Genomic DNA, 20,328 nt, shown 5'->3' on the forward strand with positions numbered 1-20,328 from the left:
GTCCGTCTGCACTATCAGCTTATTTTCAATAAGTAATTAAAATGGGAGGCACTATAAGTAGTGGAACCAACAGCACAGGCTTCTGGGGTCAGACATCCTGGGTTCAAATCCCAGCTCTCCTATTCCCTACCTGTGTGGGCCAGTTACCTACCTCCAAGGGTCACTGTGACGGTTAAGTGAGGTAATTTAGGCAGAGCGCTCACTACGCCCGGTGCCTGGCACAGCCTTGCAGGCTTCAGAGTGAGGCACTGCTGGGGAAGTCTGTGGCCGCAGTGCCCTCACTGCGCATGAGCACACCCTGAGCAGCAGGAGGCGGGTGCAGAGACCTGGATCAGAGGCTCTGCCCCGCTGGAGAGGGCCTGGAACTCACTGAGCTAAACCTCCAAAAGTCGGGGTGAGCGGTCAGCTCTGCAAAGCCAGCTTCTGCCGGCAAGATGGGCCCGATGAGAAAGGTGCTACCGGGCTGCTTGGTTTCTGGGCCACATATGGGAAGATGTTTTAAAGATGGTTTATCTTCTTAAGTGAACTTGCCCTGGCAGGTGACTTAATTAAAAAGGTATTTGCTGACTCATGAGACAGAACATTTCTAGCCATGACAAGTATTGCTTCCGATGATTTCATAAGTGCTGAACTTAATTATTTTCATGCCAGGGTTTGGAAAGAGGCACAAGCAGACCATAGTGATGGGTGTTACTGGCTGGGGAACAGGCTAAGAGAGCTAAGAAAAGAGACCAGAGCTTCTGAGGTTTCCAGATCAGAGGGACACTCCCTCATCCCTGCGTCAGTAGTGAACCCAGGCCCATGCCCAGCAGCAGCAGAAGCTGTGCGCACGAGCCGTTTCTGTTTACACCACCTCCTTTGTCTCTCTAGGCAAGCTTGTGAAGCCAGTGAGGGAAGGGCAGTTATCAGTCCCACTTTGTAGGTGAAGAAACTGAGGCTCAGAGATAGGAAGTGGCTTCCCACAAGACCCTCTACAAGTCAGGGGCACCTCAGACTCCTAAATCATAGGTGGGCACTTCTACCAGCTCCCTCAGAGAGATCCGAGATTCTGCTCTGGTGTGATCTCTTCTTCCACATATCTCCCCCCCGCAAACCCTCTCAGCCCTCCCCAGCACCTCCCCACCCGCCCAGGCTTCCCGAAGGCCCCTCCCCTGTCACCAAAGAATGCAGAGCTCATTTCCTTACAGTGCTGGGAGTGGTTGCTGGTCGCAGGGCTTGGGGCAGATGGCTTGATGCTGGGAGCCCTGGGGACGCCAACTGAGCTTGGGACCACAGCTGCCAGGCTTGGTGTCTCTGTGCTGTGGTTCTGGTACGTGAGGCTGTGGACAGTGGTCCCAGGGGCTCTCGTGTTTTCCGCTGGTGTCCTCGCTGTGGTAGGAGCTAACGTCGTAGTTGAGGTAGATTGAGGTGCTGGAGGGGAAATGCCACGGAGTCACTTGCACAGAGAATTCTCTTGCTAAAGGCCTAACTCACTGCCTCTATAAATTATACTTATGAAGTCATTCTCAAGGCTCAGCTCAAATGCCACTTCCAGGAAGCCTTCCCTAAACCTCCTGAATGGGCTCTGACCTTTCCTCTAGCTGAATCCCAAGTACTTTGTGTTTAAACCGCACATTGATTTGATTAAGACAAGTCATTAAAACAAGGCTATAGAATTAGGTGTGGGCAAGACCACTGTAAAAGACTGGGGGGGGGGATACATAAATCTAGAAGAATTTTGCATGCATATTGTTACACTACTAAATTTAAATTCTCACTCCACTTTAAAGAACTGGACCTGGAAATCATAATTCATAAATCTGATGTAGCAGATCTGTGCTTACGCCAAAGGCCTTGGCCCTGTATCAACACTGGACAATGAATAGAGGCTTACACGGCCCAAGTATTAACTATTAGTCCTAATCATATCACAGAAGGGCTTCTGTGTCATGTGTCCAGTTCTAGGTAAGGAATGGGCAAGCTCACAGTCACCTGCATAGAAATAGGAACTGAAGCCATAGGGAAAAGGGTTCTTAATTTCAGGTCTTCAAGGGCCTCCAGAAAGCCCCTGAAACTGAGTTTAAAATGTTGTCTGTAAATGTGCATTTTTTCTTGGAAGTGAGAAGAGAAAGCCTTGGAAGGACCCTGTGGGACACCAGCATTCAAGGATGGTAAAGAAGGCAACACGCAGCCAGAAAAGACAGACAGAAACCGGGAGCATATGGCGTCCCGGAAGCCAAGGGAGGAGTTTAGCAGGAGGGGATCTCACTTTGCTGGGGGCCTGCCCCCCCCACCACCCCGTAGGTCTGCTTACCTCGGTAGCACCTCTTCATGTCTGGGCCCAGCCACATTGTGTCAGGACAGGCACACGTGTACTTGGGAGAGGGGCTGGAGATCTGAGGAGCAGGAAGGCACAGGTACTCACAGCCGCCATTGGGCTGGGCACTCAGCTCGCAGGCATCTGCAGCTAATGGCACAGAGAGAGAGAGGGAGAGAGAGAGAGTTGGAGCAAAGACAAGACATGCCAAGTCCTCCCTTCTTCCAAGGATGAGGCCCTTCCCAGTCGGCTTGCTCCAAAAGCTTTCTCTCCTACTCTTTTTGGGCATATCCCAGCCTTGGACCTGGTGTTCCTCCCCTCACCCCCCACTTCCCTTCAATCTTGACGACAATGTGAGAGGTGGGTGCATGGCCCGGAATGACAGGTACCAGACGTCTGGGCTCACTGACAAACTGGTACAAGTTACAGTTCTAGTAATTTTACAGTTGGAATTTAAACTGAGGTCTGTTGGATTCCAAAGTCCATGTTTCTCCCTCTATGCCATGTGCCATGTCTCCTTCTTATTTAAACTTTCAGGTCTAGAATCAGGCACCATGCTCATCCCCTCTTTCCCCTGTACCTTCCACTGTCACCCTGGTGGCCACAGCTGAGTTACAGGTAGCCTGATCACTATATCCTAGCAAGAGAGCCCGGGAGCCCGACGAGCAGGATTCTTGGCTTCTGGTCCCAATGAGCTGGATTGCTCCATGGCCCGGGGATATATTAGCTTATATAGCGGCAAAATGGGTACACATCATAAATGAGAGGCGATGTGCTCCCTCCCGGCAGAAGCAGTTCTTGGAATCAGACAGACCTGAGTTTGGGTTTTAGTTCTGTTGTTTTACCTTTTTGAGCCCCAGCTTTCTAAATGAGAAAAGTAACACCCACTTCTTGTAGGCACACATGGAACTTTATATTATAGTTTTTATACCCAGCCTTATTTCACCAAGAGCTGAAGGAAATGAGGTAAAATGTGTGACAGCAAAGCATACTCCCAACGAGAGTGGCTGTCTCCACGTGTCCTGGGAATGCTGGGACATGGCGTTAGGGGAACCACACAGCCCAACTAGTGCAGGGAGAGGGTGTGGGCAGGGGCTGTGGGGCCAGGCAAGGCTCACCTCTTGGCTGCTTCAGCTCATGGAAGATGACAATATCATGTGGGTTATTGAGGTTCTCAGCGAGGACAGAGATTTCCAGACCATTGAGCCGATTTGCACTGAAAATTGCCTCATTCTCCAGGTCTGTCCAGAACACCTTGTCCTGTGGGGGTACAGATGCACAGGATGGGAGGCCTAGGGCCTAAACCCGTGACCTTAGTCTCAGGGCTTGGCCCAAACCATCATCACAAAAACTGCCCTGACCTCTCCCCTGAGCTTTCCTGCCCACAGATTCACAGGGGGCCCGGGGGATAGGCTCTCAGCCACTAATCTGTGGCACATACTCTTGTTCCCCTCTATCATGGAGGATTATTTGTTGGATCTGTGCTTTGGCCTGAAGACTGTTCATTCATGCTGAGCTAGGCCTGCTTCCTGGAGCCGAGGAGAAGCCCAAGGTCTGGTCTCAATGGCTTCTACACCTACCGGGGCCTGGGACCAAGATTGGAGGGGACTATTCCCTGGTATGTCCTCCTACAGCTTCCTGGTACACATGGATCTGTATGCATCCAACATTCTGTCCACATAAGCCTACAGGTGCACCTGCAGGCAAGTCCACAACAACAGGTGCAACCATGCATCTCCATGCACAGATCTGGACACCTACCCACAAAAGCACACTTGGACCAGAACAGACACTTGGCCAAGTCTTGGTGTAAGTACTTACATATTCACAAGCACCAGCACATACCAGAAAAGCACGCTTGTAAATGGCTGGATTTCTGGAGACACACGCATACACTTTACACTATTTGTGTGTGCAATGCTACACACACGCACAAGCACCTACATGTGTCTGCACACACCTGTCTTTCCAAGCGGGCGCTGGACTTGGAGGTGGGGTTCTGCCCAGAATTTCAGAGCAGTGCTGAGTGATGTCACTCCAAGCAAATATGGCCCAATAGCCACCACAGACCACGGTCCCCTTGCTTTCCCTCCCCTTGGGGGCAAAGATCGATATGGTAAGACCTGGGTTGGTTCTGGATTACTCATTCCCCAAGAAGAAAGGTTGTTAGGGCCGAATACAGGCACAGGATGGGTGGGACGCTCCACCCTCCGGGGAGCTTCGTGAGGACTGAGTTAACATCTGATTCACTTCAATGACCCCAGGGTCCAGCAAAGGTCAGCCAAAGTGTGCTGAGCTGAATAGCATCTCTCAGGCTATTTCGAATAGCAGAGTCTAAGGAAATGTATATTTCTTCTTCCCTCCCTCCCTTTATTGTGTACCTTCTGTATAGGGGTACAGTGCCAGGCGCTGAGGGCACAGAAAGGGAACACACGTGGTCTAGTAACCTCCCTGTGACAAGTGCTCTGAGAGGGGTCTTGGGGAGGAAGCACAGGACAGTAGGCTGCGAGGCCTCTGTGTACGCACAAGTCAGCTGGCTTCCCTCTTCCTTTGTTTCTGTTTGGACACGTCTCAGAGAGCCATCCTATTTGAAAAGCCTTTTCTAGGCTTTAGCGTCCTGCTAGGGACATGTCTCCCCTCCCGGAGCTCACCTCAAATACAGCTATTCCGAAAGGGTGGCTGAGGAAGTCGGGGGAGGAAATCAGCATCTTCCTGTTGCCTCCGTTGAGGTCAATGCTGGAGAGCTGGTGAAGCTTGGAGTCCACCCAGTACAAGCGCTGGTTCAGCAAATCTGGGGACAGGGGATCAGGTCTTGAATTTGGGATCCCAACCAGGGTCTCAGCTCCTCTGTGCCTACTTCCCCTACCCACATTTCTAGGCCAGGCCTCCCATGGAGGCGAGCCTGGGGCAACCATCCAGAAATACAGGCACGGGTACTCTCTGGGGGATATAAACACAAGACCCGTGGGGCTCCAGATGGTAGTCAGCACTGGGTAGTGGAACAGGGCCCCAATCCAGGGAAGGCAGGCCTCACCCAGGGTGATTCCATTGGGCCATTCAATGTTGTCTGATACCAGTGTTTGCCGGTCCACACCATTGAGCCCAGACTTCTCGATCTTGGCCTGGTATCCCCAGTCAGACCAATACATGAACCTAAAAGAGAGAAGAACTCAATTGGAATTTTAGTCAGGGGATGGGGTTGGGGTGGTGTGGGTCAGAGGGCTCAATGAGCCACTGAATATTATGTTTGGTGGGGGCTGGGAAGGCCTCTGAAATCCATTGGAACCATCGAATCTTAAGAGTTAGCAGTTGCATTAGTTTCCCCTCATCTGAGAGCCCTGGGAAGATTGCGTTCCCCAAGAGTCCCCCCAGCTTCAGCCAACCAGCCTCAGAGCCCCTCTCTGCCACTCTGGCAGCTCTAACCGGAGTCCCGGAGGCCAGAGCAGGAAAGGCCCTCATCAACCCTCTCTTACTTTCCTGGTCTGCAAAGGGAAAAGTAGACGGCTTCCCCAGGGTCACACAGCAGGAACTCAGCCTGGGGTTTCCCTCGCTTCATTCTTGAACATTAATGAGTACCTACTGTGTGCCAGGCAATGAACTGAGAGGTTTTGCCTCACGTACTTATAAACACAGCCATCACTGCCCCTCTAACCCCATCCCTCTAGAGCAGGCAAAGGAACTCTCAGAAGCAGAAATAAATCATCACTCTCTGGTTTTTAAACTTTACAGTGGCTTCTCCTATTGCCCTTAAAACAAAATCCCAAATCCTTCCCACGGCTGACAGAGCTCTGCCTGCTCAGGCCTCTCTCCCACCACCACCCCAACCCTTCCCAATCCCACGGGGCTGCAGGCACCAAGCTTTGTTAGTTGAGAGCCTCAGGCCTCCACCCGTCCCCCGGCTCCTTCTCAGCGTGAATATCTTTGCTGTACAGAATCATTCTCTGTAATAGGGCCACCCTGTTATTACCTCTGAAAGCACTAGTTCTTGCCTTCCTGGCACTTAAAAAATGGTTATTTCTTTGGGCATCTGGGTGGTGAGGTGTATTTTCCTATCTATTTCCCCCACTAGTCTGTAAGGTCCCCTGAGGGCAGGCTTGTCCATCTTGCCCCTCGTTGTGTACCTGTAGGTTGCTCATGTGGGACCCGGAACAGGCTCTTCTTTAATATTTGTTGGACAAAGAAATGTGTCCGTCCCAGCCCCACCAGAGCCCCTGGAGAGTATAATTATTAGTCCTGGTTTATAAATGAGCACACTGTGGTTCACAGTGGTTGACTTCCCTCAATTCACGCTTTTAATAAGCGGCGGAGCCAGCATTGTACTTTATATAAAACACAAGCCCAACTCTAAAGCCTGAAGGTTTCCTTCTCCCCAAAACCGCCTCTGCTGGAATCTGGTGTCAGGCCAAGGCTGCCTTGGCCTGGGGGCCCCCTTCAGCTGGGGGGCTGAGTGATTCTGTTAGTGGCTTTGGAGTCACTCTCTACCCATCCCCATTCTGCTCTGTACCCAAAAATCTGACCCGTGTGCGAACCACATCAGTGGGCTTGGCTCTCTAGTCTTCTGGCTTCCTGCTGCATTCAGTGACATGTCGGAGCAGGAGGACGAGAGACTGAGCTCAGGGTATTTGTTCCAGATTCCTCTCTTCAAAGTTGCCCCTGGCTGGCTACTGCTCTGAAGGTGGCTACTGCTCTTTCCTTCCCAGCCCGAGTACCCAACCCTGCTCTTGCCCCTCGGGCCTAGTGCTGCTAAGGGCACAGTGTTAGGAACAGTGCATCAGATCTCACCCACTCCTCTGTAAAGAGACCCCCTGTTAAGCCCTCCCCAAGTCATCTGGATTCAGGTGTGCGGCGGGTTTCCTGCCGGGACTCGGGCCCATCCACACTGGACTGGAGCTGGGCTGGGTGTCACTACACACAGGGAGCAGGGCTGAAGTGGGGATTAAGTGAGATGACTCATCATTGGTCAGGTGCCTGGTTGTTCCTAAGCGTGCCCAGTAAAGCACAGTGGTCAGTCCCTGCCCAAGGCCTCACACGTTCTGTCAGGGGCCAGTGTGGCCCCCAGCCACCCTCACTGGAAGAAGAGGGTTTTTTTATCCTTGTTTACAATTAAGAAAACAGTAACAGGAAGAAGCTAGTGATCCTGGGAAACTTAATATGGCTACTGCTGCTGAGAAACCATGCCTTCCTGGGACATCCCTATTGGGGAAGGGAGGGAAGAGTCTTGCTCTGTTCAGAATCACTACCCCCAAAATGGAAGTGTGGCCACAGCCAGGGCAGCCTGGGTGGTTAGGGGCCCAGAGGCTGTGCACCCAGGGGTGCACCAGACCTAGTCAGTGGTCTCAGTCCTCGTTATCTTGCTGGCTGTCCTGTAGGGCAGGGAGTAGATGCGTCTGATGTAACTCCAGAGGCCCATGGAGAAAGTCAAAGTTGGGCAGATTTGGGGATATGAGAAAAAAAATAAAATCCTAAACACTCTCTAATGGGCAGAGCTGCCTTGAAATGAAATGGCCCCTGTGGGAAATAATGAGCTTTCTGTCTCTGGGAGTGTGGGAGCTGCCACCAGCAGCATGCAGCAACCTGAGGAAAGACTTCCTGCCCCAGAAGCTTCCACGAGGGCCATCCTTAGAGCCCAACTATGCTCTGCGATGCACTGATTCTGGGATATGAGTTAGTGGCAAAGTAAGGAGAACCCTGATGACCACTGCCCAGAGAACCCTTGGTCAGGGGTTAATAGTCTGAGGGCCCCACACAGACTTTCTTCCCTTGGGCTGTCTGAGTGGCCCATGGCCTTCCAAAGTCCCCAAGATAACTCTTAATGATAGACACAGGAGGACCGAGTGCCTCCTCAGGGAAAATGGGAAGTTTGGGTGGGGATACTCACCCTCTCAGGGGGTCGACCGCGATGGCCCGGGGTTCGCTGAGGTCCTGGCTGAAGAGAGTGCAGCGGCGGCCACCATCAATTGTGGCCACAGAGATGGTCTTGTTGCCTGAGTCAGTCCAGTAGATGTGCTTGTGGACCCAGTCCACTGCCAGGCCCTCTGGAGAGTGCAGCTGCTCGTCAATGAGGACCTCCTGCTCTGCCGGGTCACTGGCCTTGTCCATGTAGGCGCTAGGGACAACCAGAGCTGGTCATGGGGCAGGGGTTCCACCCAGGGGTCCATCTGGTGCTGCCCGGGCACCCCTCCCCTCTCTCTTTCCCCTCTAGACCATGGCAGTGGATTTTAGAGGAACTTGGCTAGTTTCTATTCTTCCCATTTCCTAGGCTACCAGGAGCAAGTATACAGGCTTGAGTCAGCCATAGTCCCTGGCCTGGAGGAGCTCAGTTTAGTGGGGGACAGGAATTTCTAGCCAGGTAATCACAGTACAACGTGATTATGGAAAGCATCAGGGACTCTAGCAGTCAAGAAGTCAAGAAACGGAGACTCCATTATCTTGGAGAACTGGAGAAGGCTCTGTAGTTGAGTCCTGAAAGATTAGCTCACCAGGAGCACAAGGAACAGAAAGCACAAGGAATGGTATGTGCGGGCACCCAGAGCTGTGTGTTCTGGAACAGCGAGGCATTCGATGGGGGTAGAGCTGAGCATGCGGGACACAGACTGGAAGTGAGTGTAGGCAGGGCCCTGCAGGCCAGGCCAGGCAGTCGGGATTTTATTCAGGAGGGAGTAACTGAGCAGGTGAGAGGTAGGTCAGGGTCAGATAGGCATGTTGGGTCACTGTGGCGTTGATGCATGGAAGGGGAGGGGAGGAAGGCAGGGAGGCCAGCTAGGGGGCCACTACCGCAGCTGGGTGAGAGGCGAAGAGAATCTGCAGAAAGGCTGTGTCAGTGAGAATGAAGAGAAGGGGCTGAGAACACAGCAGACACGCAGGCGGCAACGCTACCAGGACTCTGTCTCCCAAATGCTGTTTTTCCCTAATGCTCTCTCCTCCCCCACGTCTTCCCTCTGGCTGATTAGATCCACAGTGCCCACTGCCACCCATAACTCTGATTCTCCCATCCTGACCACTCTCTGAAGCTCCAGACTGTAAAGCCGACTAGCACCCCTGGGATGTTCCATGGACCTTGAACTCAACACATCTCAAACTGCCCCCCATTCCTTTCCCCTCAGCCAGCCAGAATGGCCAACACCCCACCCCACCCACTGCTCCCATATCAGAAAATGGCAGGCTTCTGAGCCAGAAATCCGAACCTCCCAGAATGCACCTCCTTCAGCCCCATACCCAGTCTGTCATCAAATCCTGCTTCTTCCAGGCATACCTGTGGGGCAGACATGGCCCTAGCTGCTTCTGTGTGTGAGTCTAAACTGAGTATGTGTCTGTGCGTTCGGGGTGTGGTACGTATCTAGCTGTCTGTGAACAGCACTTGGTATATCTTCATCCATCCATCCATCCATCCACCCATCCACCCCATTGTTCTTTCAACAGTCTACCCTGGGCCTGGTCATTGGCAGTCCTGCCACACACATCTCAGGACAAAGAAAGGTTATGACGTCCAAAAAGGGGCCCGGACACACAGGGAGACAGGCTTGTGGGATTTGAGAAAGACCTACCAGAGGACCTCCTGGTGTGTGTGAGGGGCCTTCTGGAGAGTGGAAGTCCACTGACTATGGCGTTGGACAAAGGAAAGGGCTGGGCTGGGGGTAGTGCCATCCAGGAAGAGTTCCCTGACACCCCAGATTGGGTAAGGGGCCCCCTCTGTACTTTCCTCTTGGGAGCAGTGTAATAGACATCACTGTGTTATGAGTGCTGTCCTCCAGGCAGGACCAGGTCTCAGTCATGTTGGACTGAGTTATCCACAAGATCTGACCCACAGACAGGTAAGCTGCCTTACAGTCTTCACAGAGGCTGGAGTGTCATACCTCCTGGTCTGGTGGACTGGTTCTCAGGTCTGGTGCTGCCCCCCAGACCACCAGAGGTCAGTCAAAGCCCAGGGGTGTGGGCTCAGAGGGGCTCTCCCCACAGACCTATCTGCCTGGCCAGCCCCGGGGAAGGAGATGGTCTGGGAGTTCCATATCCGTTGTGACCCTGTGTTTCTGCCCAAGTCCCTATCTGTCCCCAGCGGATTCTGGAGGCGGAGTGGGTAAAGAGGTCCCCCTTCCTCTCCGCCTGTCAGGCCCCCCACCCCTGCCCCAGCCTGGCTGTGGAACACCTGCCTCCACTCACCTGTAGATCTTGCGGTAGGAGAGGTCACACCAGAAGATACGATTGGTGGCCACTTCGACATCCAGTGCCACGACATTCTTGAGCATGGGGATGAGGCGGGAGTAGTCCCGCTTCACCAGGTCTATCCTCCGCACTTCGTGCCGGTTCGTGAAGATCAGCGATGGGCTTCTGCCAGCTGCGGTGCAGGAAGGGTGAGAGAAATGGTCAGTGCAAGGGGTGGGGTGGGGGGGGGTCGGTGTATGGGGAGGCTTAAGGTGCAAGGTGCCCTGTGTAACGGAAGATCTATATTCTTTGTATTAGACATAAACTCGCCCCAAATCTTTTACGACTCCCCATTTCCTCCTTAGGCTTACACCTTCTGGGATGTGACCCTAAGCCCCATCTAGCCTCATCACTCATCACCAACACACCTTGACCCCAGCCACCAGACCAGTATGATGACCAGGCAGAGCCTGGCTGCCTCGGGCCTTTGCTCAAGTGGTCCCCTCTGCCTAGAACGCATGGCTCCCCAGCTCCCCTGCTTAGGGCCCCACTGCAATAGCTCACAACAGGGCAATGTGAGCATCAGGTGTTTTAGGAAGGGGACTGAGGTTGGAGTGTGAGGATGAACATCAGAACTAGGGTGAGGTTTAAAAGAGGAGATGCAGTGTGAGACTCCTCTCCCTGAAGACTCAGACTTTAGTTTACGCAGAACGTGTTTGGGGACATGACTAGAGATGATGTTTCAGGGACATGACCAGAGATGGCGTTTTAGGGGCTGGCAGGGATCAGGAGGGTTCCTGTGAGCTGGGTGTCATTTGCACTGGACTCTGAAACAGTAGCAGGGGTGGGGTGTGTGTAATATACAGCACGGGTCATATACGTGCAATGGAGACAACACACGACAACCCATGCACACGAAAAGCCATTTTTAAACTTAGGAGGCTATTTTAGGAAGTTCACTAGTGACCGAGACATTCCTGGCTACTCAGCACGAAGGTCACTACCCCAGAGGCCTGTGAGGGGCCAGCACTGAATTCCAGGTTTCCCTCCTGTGACCTGGTTCTACTCTCACGTCCCAGCCCCTGCACTTGGAGCTACCTGGGCCTTCTCCCCCTGTTTTCCAGCAGACATTTCTGCAGGCCGCCTGGTCCCTGTCACTGTGCATCTGTGTCAGGCTAACGAGTTCCCTGGGGACCAGGGAGGACCAACACAGAGTCCTGTGTGGCCTCGGCCTGTGACCTGCGTGTGGTGATGGGGCAGGGGCAGGGAAAGAGAGGATCTGGTACCCAAAGAGAGTCCAGAGAAAGGAGAACTCTGGGTGTAGGAAGGAGAAAGAAGGAGAGCCGAGGTCAAAGCCCTTCCCCTGACGGTTCCCTTTTCTTTGTCCCAAAACGAGAGCAGCAACACGATCCTCTGAAGGCAGGAGCTGGGTTACAGGGTATCTCGAGGTGCTAGGAACCCAGTGTGCAGGTGGCTGGGATTTAGTGTGACTGCGCTTCAGATGTTCCTCTGCGGGGCCTTGTGATGACGCGGCAGTCATGTGTTGTCTCTGCTGCACGTTCACAGTCCGTGCATGGAGGACACGCGTCCCTTGGGGGGATGGGGGGGCAGCGAGAACAGGCAGCATGGGATGCATGACGCGCTAAGGTACATGTGGCATGGGGCACAGTAGGGGCAGTAGGCTTTGGGTTTGCAGGCTTTGTGTCCCTTACTGTGGCTGCACACCATGCATCGTGTGTGTGCGTCTGAGCTCTGCTTGTGCGTCCGAGGGCCTCCTCACAACCCCCGCTTGGATGTCAACACAGCTTTCTTGAAAACTCGACATGCTCAAATCAAGCTACTGTTCCCCCGACCCTGCTTCTTGCACCATCTTTCCCAGCTCCGTAGATAGCAATCCTGTTTTCCCAGGTGTTTGGCCAAAACCCTTGCCGTCATCTTCGACTCTCTTTTTTTAACTCTCACATCTTACATTCAATGGGTATGTGAATCCTGTTGCTTCAAAATAAGTCTTAACCTGCAAAGTACGTCCAGTCTGCCTGCTTTGTATCATTCACACTGCAGCACGATGGTCCTAGCCACCATCACCTCTTCTGCATGACACAAAAACCTCTTAAATGGTTTCCCTGCTTCTTGTCTGTCCCCTACAGTCCCCTCCCAGCACGGCAGCCAGAGGAAGCCTTTGGAAATGAAAGGCACAGCACACCCCTCCTCTACTCAAAGCCCTCCAAGGCTTCCCCCTGACGTGGGATGACAGCCCTTATGATGGTCTAGAAGACTCTGTGATCTGCCCAGAGTCCCCTCGATGACTTCATCTCCTGTGCTCTTTGCTCCAGCTACGCCGGCTTCCACGCTGTCATCGGAACACACCCCGCACGCTCCTGCTTTAGGGCCTTTGCACTTTCTGTTCCTTTGGCCTGAAATGTGGTTCCTACTGATAGCTGCATGTCTCCTTCCTTCACCACCTCCAGGTCTTGACTCAAATGTTACTTTCTCACAGAGGTCATTCCCTGACCACTCTGTCTGAAACTGTACTCCTCTCTGCCCTTCTGGACTTCCCTCTCCCCTTCCCCGGGTTGTATTCCTCCTTAACCATGACCACCATCTGCCATGCTAGTTCACTTATTTATCAGATTTCTTTTTTTTTTTTTTTTAAAATCAGATTTCTTGTCTGTCCCATGCACCAGGATGTAAGTCCCAAAGAGCACGCAGGGATCTGTGTCTGCTTTGCTTACTGCCGAATCCCCAGTGCCTAGAACGATGTATGGGTCCGTGCATGTCATGCGCTCTCCTGGGAATGCCTGTGCTGTATGCGTGGCCTGCACGGTCAAGCATGTGTCCATACATGGTGTGACTGTGAGTGCCGTGTCTGTGATATACTGGGTGGCTCTGGGCAGGGTCTGTGCAGGTGTTTGTGTGCAAGGTACACTTATAATCCAAGCAACGCATGTGCCCCCTGCTCCGTGTGTATGTGTGTGTACCTGCATACCCATCTGCTCCTCACAGAGGTGGCGGCAGCCGGCTCTCTGCAACCCCATGGAGCTGTCCCCGTACCCCCACCTTGAGGTGCCCATACCGACAGCCTTGCAGTTCTTGGTCAGTGTGTCCATCTCGTAGCCGGGGTGGCACTCGCACTTGAAGTAGCCCTTGTAATTGACACAGATCTGGCTGCAGGCATCAGGGTCCTCACACTCGTCGATGTCTGCAGGGATGAGCACAGGTCAGAACCTATAGGGTGCTCTGCCTCTGTCTGGGGGAGGGGGAGGGTGGGGAGGGTCTCACCGCCACAGGTCTTCTGGTCCAGGAGTTGGTAGCCTGCTGGGCACGTGCACTCAAAACCAATCTTGAGGTCCGTGCAGATGTGGGAGCAGCCACCATTGTTGTGCAGACACTCATTCAGCCCTGGGGAAGGACACAGGCTCCTGGGGGTTCAGGAGTCCTGGCTGGGGAGGTGGGGGCAGGACAGGGGTAGGGCCTAGAGCTGAAGCAGAGACTCCGGGCGGCAGGACCCCCATGGGGCCAGGATGCTCTCCAGCTGCACTGAGCCGCAGCCTTGTTAACCAGGTGACTGCGCAGAGGAGGCTCAGAGAGAGGTGCAGGTCCTTGCTCCAGGCTGGACCCAAAGACAGGGACAGAGTGGAACTCAGGTCCTTTGCCTCCCAGGCCAGGGCTCTGTGTACCCGGAGGCCAGAGGCAGTTAGGCCGCCTGAGGTCTCTCCTTTCACAAACACAGGTCTCACAGCTCCTCCTTCCTCGTGACCTCATTGTGCAGGGACCACCTCTCACCCTCAGGATACCTCAAGAACCCCTTCTGCCCTTGCTTAAACATCTCCAGCCTCAAGGAGCCCCTTCCCTCCCAGGGAAGCCTTCCTCACTGGACTGGCCTTCCTGAAGCTTTTGCTCCCACTCCAGCTCTACTGGCTGGGGCTGGCCAGAGTCTGATGGTTCCCTCTGAGTCTCCTTGAAGCGCTGATTTCTGACGCCCTGCTATCCAAGTGCCTTCCTCCGGACACATCCCATCTGTCCATGTCCCGACTAGGACAGGGCCCAGGGCTAGTTCACTGCCGCCCAGAGGGAGTCTGAACAACAGAGACTGACCCCACCGAGCTTGTGGTTATCTAAGACCCCAGGTGCTTTCTACACAGAGCTGCCGCTCTGGCACTTCTCTCCTACCGTGAAATATGATGGATTATTTCCACCTTCTCCCTTCTCAGCTCCTATCCCTCCTTTTATACTCAATCACAGGTCTGGTCCCATTGCTTCAGGGGCTGAAGGAAGCCAGAAGCTCATCGGGTCTCCCCACCCTCTGCTTCCTCGCCCCCTGTGGCAGAGTCCTAGGGGAGGTTAGGGAGGCCGGCACCAAAGCTCACCATGTCCTCACAGCATCTTCTGAGCTTTGGGATCACAGGTTAATTCTGCAGGCCAAGAGAAGGTGCCCTGCCACCCTTCTACCCCCCCAGGTTCATGCACCACCACTGCAGCCAAGCCAAGCACAGCTGAGCCAAGCCAGTTGTGGCCATGCACACAGCTGGTCTGAGTGGTCCGCCCCAGGCCATGCACAGCGGCGGGTGCCCACCTCCAGCCCAAGCCATGCGTACGGATGACTCCCCTTTACCCCTGGGCCGCCTCCTGTTTCCCCGGGATGTTGGTAGCACTGAAAGAACAAGATCACAGCAACCCCATGACTGGAAGTTCTGGGGGGTTGGGGGTACTCAGCTGGGTCCAGCCCTGGGAAAAGGCCCAGTCCCCTGGGGTGGGCTGAGCCACGGCAGCTTTGAGGGGCACTCTGTGGGGCACCACCTCTGGGAATCTTCGGTCACTCCACGCCTCCCCTGACCTCTCCCACACTGTATTATTCCCTCAGTGCCGTCCATCTGTCTGCTCTGCTCACCGCTCGCTCACTGCCTCATTCACGCACCCACTCGCTGCCCCCTCCCTCTGTTCGCCGACCCCCTCCCTCTGTAGGTAGCAGCAACTCCACAGCTGTATTTACCAAACCCTTGACAGACTAGCATGTGTAGGATGGTTCTGAAAAGGGAAGAGGGAAAGCTCGAAGTGGCTCAGGTTTCTCTGATAGAGGAAAGCACAGAGTCCCTTCGGGGTGAGAGAATGAGTAGTGGGTCCTCGTTGACCGTGCATTGGAAGGCCAGTGCCAAAGCAGCGCCTGGAGGGGCTTCCCTGGGCCTTCCCAGTGCTATCTATGCTGGAAGCGATTCTGCTGGGTGCCTACAGGGGAGGTGGGGGTGGTCCAGAAGCTACCATGGAAGGGAGGGGCAGAGTCACTCTCCCCAACACATGCGTGTCCCTGCGTACATGCTCCCACACACTGGTGGGCGCACAGACCCCACAGACAAATTCCCACGGATGCAGGGACACACAGAGACACAAGATGCAGTCCCCTTGCCTTACTCCAAGGAGGAGCCGTGGACACAGACACTGGGCTCTCCAGCACACAGACACAAATACATGCGTACATACTTCTCTTAGATGTGTCGTGCAAAAGACCAGAAAGAAGAGATTTAGTAGGTTAGCAGCCCCTGGCTAACTCCAGACCTGTGAGGGGTGAGGGGGTTGTTGGTGGTGGAGGCTGGGCTCCGTTGTTCCCACTTCCCTATTATCTTTTGCTCACGTTCCTTCCTCTAGGACTTTTCCTGGCAGGGCGTCTGAGGGAGCAGGAAGGCCTAAGATGAGCGCGTTCCCGCCAGCTTCGGTGCAGGCTAAGTGACCTGCAACCGACCACGCTGCCTTCCAAAACCAATTTTTAAATCTCCAACAGGGGTGAAAACATGCTGTTCCTGGGGAGTTCAAGAGAACGAAACTCCCCGGAATCTTCAGACTGGCAGCCTGGTCTGCCAGAAAGGTAGGGTTGGATATAGGCTCCGTCCTCCCAGGAATTCTGGGCCCAAAGCTCTGAGCTCAGACATGAACCTTCCTGGAGCCCACAGTGGGTTTCTAGCATATTCTGTGGGCTGCTCACCTCACCTACAGCCCAGACTCTCCTGTTCTTTTCAGCCTGGAACCCTCCCTCACAGCTCTAGCTCTAGAACAGCTGCCTCATCCCGCCCTTTACTCATGTCCATCCTGTAAGTCTTCTCTCTCAGAAAGCCCAAGCTCCTTGGGGCTCAGGATGGTGTCGCCTTCTTGTCACCTTCTGCTGCTGGGTCTGCCTTACCCTCATTCGGCCTAGCCCAAGCCAGGTGGCTTTGGAATGTACCTCAGTTGGCTACTGTCTGCTGTCCCCTACCTCTCCCTCTCTTCCTGGATTCCTGCAGAGACTAGAAGGCCTCAGAGGCCAGGACCCTGGCTAGGTTAGCAAAGGTCTCAATGGGGAAGGAGAGGAGGAGAGGCCGAGTTTGTGAGAGGAAGCATAACTGAGCATCTGGGTTGGAAAGGAAAGGCAGCTTGATTTGTAGAGATGCAGAATGAGGCCACAAGGCAGAGTCCCGCCAGAGGACAGTGCACAATTCCAGAGAGAGAGGGTCAGAGCAGAACGTGTGCAGAGGGGCAGGTGTGGGCCTTGGCCTGGATGCCAGGAGGGGGCATGGTGGGGCTGAGTCCAGCAGGCAGAAGGAGACAGGTACTGTACCACACTCTTTCAGAGGTTCATCCGACCAGTCCCGGCAGTCTCTCTGAGCGTCACACACTTTCCCGCCGTCCACGCACTCGCCACTCTTACACTGAAATCTGCGGGGGCCCTCACATGTTGATTCTGTCGGGCCGGACAAGAGAGTGGACAAGGCCTGTGAGACCTTGGGCAGGGAGGGCTAGGCTGGTCTAGGTCCGTGGGAGCTGAGCGAAGCTCCAGCCCCAGTCCCCATAGGTCTCTAAAGGACCCAGGATAGACAGTGGGACACGGGGCTGGTGGGAGTTCTGCTCTCAGAAGGGCAGAACCCCAGGAATAAAGTCAGGATGCCCATGTATCATTTAGCTGGGCAAGGCTGGTGGAGGGGAGGGGGCGATATGCCTGATCTGGCAGTTCTGGGCCCTGAGAGGAAAGTAGAAACCCTAGAGAGACCCTGGGGACTGGACTGACCATCTGAGGGGGACCTGTGTCCTAGAGGCCCTGTATAGGGGAGGCTGCCTCACTGCCTAACCCTTTATCCATTTTCCCAGATGACTTGTGGTCAAGGTCCTGGTTCCTACAGGTGGGGAGTGATGAACAGAGGCAGTGTCCCGCCAGAGGACAGTGCACAAGTCCTCTGAAGTGCACAGAGAATGAAGGGAGCTCCCTGGGGACGGAGGTTATGCTTACGCTAGAAGAAAGCCACGTGGAGGCTGGGGCGTGGACAAATGGTGCGGGTGGACTTCCTGCAGTGCCTTCTCATGCCCCACCCCCCCCAGGCCTCTTTGAGCTTTTGCAAAGTCCTTTAAAATCCTGTTCTGGGGCCAGCAGGACCTGCAGGGAGTAAATCTGGGTAATTTAGTGGCAAATGATGCTTTGGGGGTACACACATCTCAGGCACCAAAGGGAGACCTCTCTGAATTCTGCTCTCTCTGGAGTTGGGAGAGTTCAGGGCTCTTCTTCGGGGAGGGTGTCACCCCTTTGCCTCCAACCTCACGCACCCTGCAGGCAGCCGGCTTCATCACTTCCATCTGGACAGTCCTGTTCCTGGTTGCAGCGCTTGATTGTAGGGACACAAGTCCCTTCCCCACACTGGAACTCGTCCCCACGGCAGGTCCCCAGGGCTGCCAGGAGAAGGCAAAGCAGGAGGGTCAGGGCCAATGTGGTATTGGAACAGCCCTCCTCCCACAGACCCCAGCCCCAGCCCATATCCACGCTCGGCAAGAGAACCAGGGGCTGAACTTGGGAGTCCTCAGAGGACACCTGGCCAAGGCACTTGCAGTGTACAGATGGGGAGACTGAAGCTCAGAGAGGGGGGAAGGCCTCACCCAGGATCACACAGCACTCTGGCTGACAGAGCCAGGACTGAAACTCAGGTCTGCTGTTTTCTCATCCACCGCCTCTCCCCAGGGCCACCCACCCACAGCACACCACTGCCTTCTTTTCAGAATCGGTGCTCATGTCTTAATGACTTCATCCCTTCCCCAAACCCTTCCTGAGCACCCTCTGCATGACGGGGACTAGGTGGGACATGGGGAACCCAGACACTGGGAAGCTCCCCATCCTCTAGGAGCTCAAGGGGCAGGAGGGAGACTGAGGAATGAACAGGTGACATTACAGTGTAGTCTGTGCTGTAGGAAAGGGCTGCTCCAGGTGGGGGGGGGGGGTGTACCCAGCCCAGGGTTGAGGCCTTGAAGGACAAGCGGGCTGGCAGGGGCGGGGCACAGGGGCAGCTCCTGAGAGTACCAAGGTCTGGGGCACTGGAGCCAGTGGGTGAATGCCTGAAATGGGGAAGGGCAGGGGGCGGGAGGCAGGACTGGGAAAGCAGGACCAGGGAAGACCCTGGGCCTCTGGGGTCAGACCTGAGCTGGGCAATTTAGGAGCCTGGGGACCTCCAACCTAGGGACTCCACCTTCCTCAAGTCCGTGCCCCACCTTAACCCAGGTAACCCGGGCGGGCAGGACAGGTGGGTCCTGGCAGCCGGCGCCTCAGGCCGGCCGGGGAAGAGCAGCGGGGCCACGCGGTACGGGGGTGGGGGGCGGAGGCTTACGGCAGTCGGCCTCGTCCGACTTGTCCTTGCAGTCGCGGTCGCCGTCGCAGCGCCAACCCAGGTGCACGCACTCGCCGCTGCGGCAGGCGAACTGGGAGGCCGCGGCGCAGGCGGCGGGCGCGGCGGTGGCCCCGGGGCCCGCACGGCCGCACAGCTCGGCCGCCTCGTCCGAGCGGTCCTCGCAGTCGAACTGGCGGTCGCAGACCCAGCGCTCGGGGATGCAGGCGCCGCCGCCGCCGCTGCATCGGAACTCGCGGGGACCGCAGGCCGGGTCGGCGCAGCCGCGCTCGTCGCTGCCGTCGCCGCAGTCGTCGTCGCCGTCGCACACGAACACGGCGGCCAAGCAGGTGCGGTTGCTGCACTGGAACTCGTGCGGGGCGCACACTGCGCGGGACAGAGAGCCGGTCGGCCCTGCTGCTGCTGCGGGGGGGGGGGGGCTGACCCTTGCCCACCCACCGCGGGCGTCCTGCGGGGGGAGGGGCGCCCGACAGCACAGGAGGCTTCCGATCCGGGGCCATGCAGGGGGACTCAGGGCATCGCGCCTGTCCACCCTGAGCCTCGCAGCCTCACTGGGAGCGAGAATTCCCGTCCCCCCACGGCCAGCAATGCAATGGGGCTGGGAGTGCTCCTGCTGCGGGGTGCTGCCTGTCTCCAAGGGCCTTGTGATGTTCCCAGGAAATAATACCCAACGTGACCCCGACCCATCCCAAGGAACAAGATCTGGAGCTGTTTCCTGATGTCATGACTCAGCTGCCTCCCCATCCCCATGGGCCCGCACCAGCCAGGCTCAGTCCCCTGGCCTGGCATCCAAGCCACTGGCACAGAGCCACTGCTCCACCCGAGCTCCTGGTGCCCTGGTGTCTGCCATACTAGACCACTGGCCCCCCTCTTCACTTCCAGGCCTTCGTTCAAGCTCTCCCCTCTGCTGGGTGCTCTCCTCCTGCCCAGCACTATCTCCGTATATCACAGTGACCAGTTCTCATCCTCCAGGGGCCCAAAGCCCACCTCTTTCATAACACACTTATGCTTTCCTACTTGGCAAGCCTCCCTCTACCTCTGTTCTGCGTGCCCTTCACAGCACGTTCAAACATCTGGGTTCACATCCTTCTGTCTCCCTCACGGGGACCGGCTCCAAGACTGATCCCACTTGGTCTGGAGGGCCTGGCACAGAGCTCCCTGTGGGGGGCGGGTGTGAAGTAGATGGATGCCAGACAGGCGGGATGTTGAGGAATAAGTAGGGATGGGCAGTAGGTAAGGACACAGGTTGCTGGCCCTGCCTGGGGC

General features: G+C 55.4%; 1 protein-coding gene across 16 annotated transcripts in view; it reads right to left on the reverse strand.

Moving 5' to 3' along the window:
• LRP8 (LDL receptor related protein 8) overlaps window positions 1-20,328 on the reverse strand; it is a 78,841-nt gene that overhangs the window by 12,656 nt on the left and 45,857 nt on the right. For 6 of the 16 annotated variants that reach the window (XM_045064540.1, XM_045064538.1, XM_045064543.1 and 3 more), the window contains exons 5-17: window positions 19,045-19,428; window positions 17,996-18,118; window positions 17,019-17,141; window positions 15,009-15,086; window positions 13,715-13,834; window positions 13,509-13,634; window positions 10,454-10,628; window positions 8,175-8,402; window positions 5,331-5,449; window positions 4,948-5,087; window positions 3,415-3,556; window positions 2,294-2,446; window positions 1,186-1,410 (exon numbers count right to left, since the gene is read on the reverse strand). In XM_045064540.1, coding sequence (XP_044920475.1) covers window positions 1,186-1,410; window positions 2,294-2,446; window positions 3,415-3,556; window positions 4,948-5,087; window positions 5,331-5,449; window positions 8,175-8,402; window positions 10,454-10,628; window positions 13,509-13,634; window positions 13,715-13,834; window positions 15,009-15,086; window positions 17,019-17,141; window positions 17,996-18,118; window positions 19,045-19,428 — 2,136 coding nt within the window. The remainder of the gene's footprint in view (window positions 1-1,185; window positions 1,411-2,293; window positions 2,447-3,414; window positions 3,557-4,947; window positions 5,088-5,330; window positions 5,450-8,174; window positions 8,403-10,453; window positions 10,629-13,508; window positions 13,635-13,714; window positions 13,835-15,008; window positions 15,087-17,018; window positions 17,142-17,995; window positions 18,119-19,044; window positions 19,429-20,328) is intronic. The other 10 variants (XM_045064546.1, XM_045064550.1, XM_045064553.1 and 7 more) reach the window with 8 other exon arrangements.

The sequence above is a fragment of the Mustela putorius genome, unplaced genomic scaffold, assembly GCF_011764305.1.
Source record: "Mustela putorius furo isolate JIRA1106 unplaced genomic scaffold, ASM1176430v1.1 tig00003853_pilon_pilon_pilon, whole genome shotgun sequence".
In the NCBI taxonomy this organism is placed as follows: domain Eukaryota; kingdom Metazoa; phylum Chordata; class Mammalia; order Carnivora; family Mustelidae; genus Mustela; species Mustela putorius.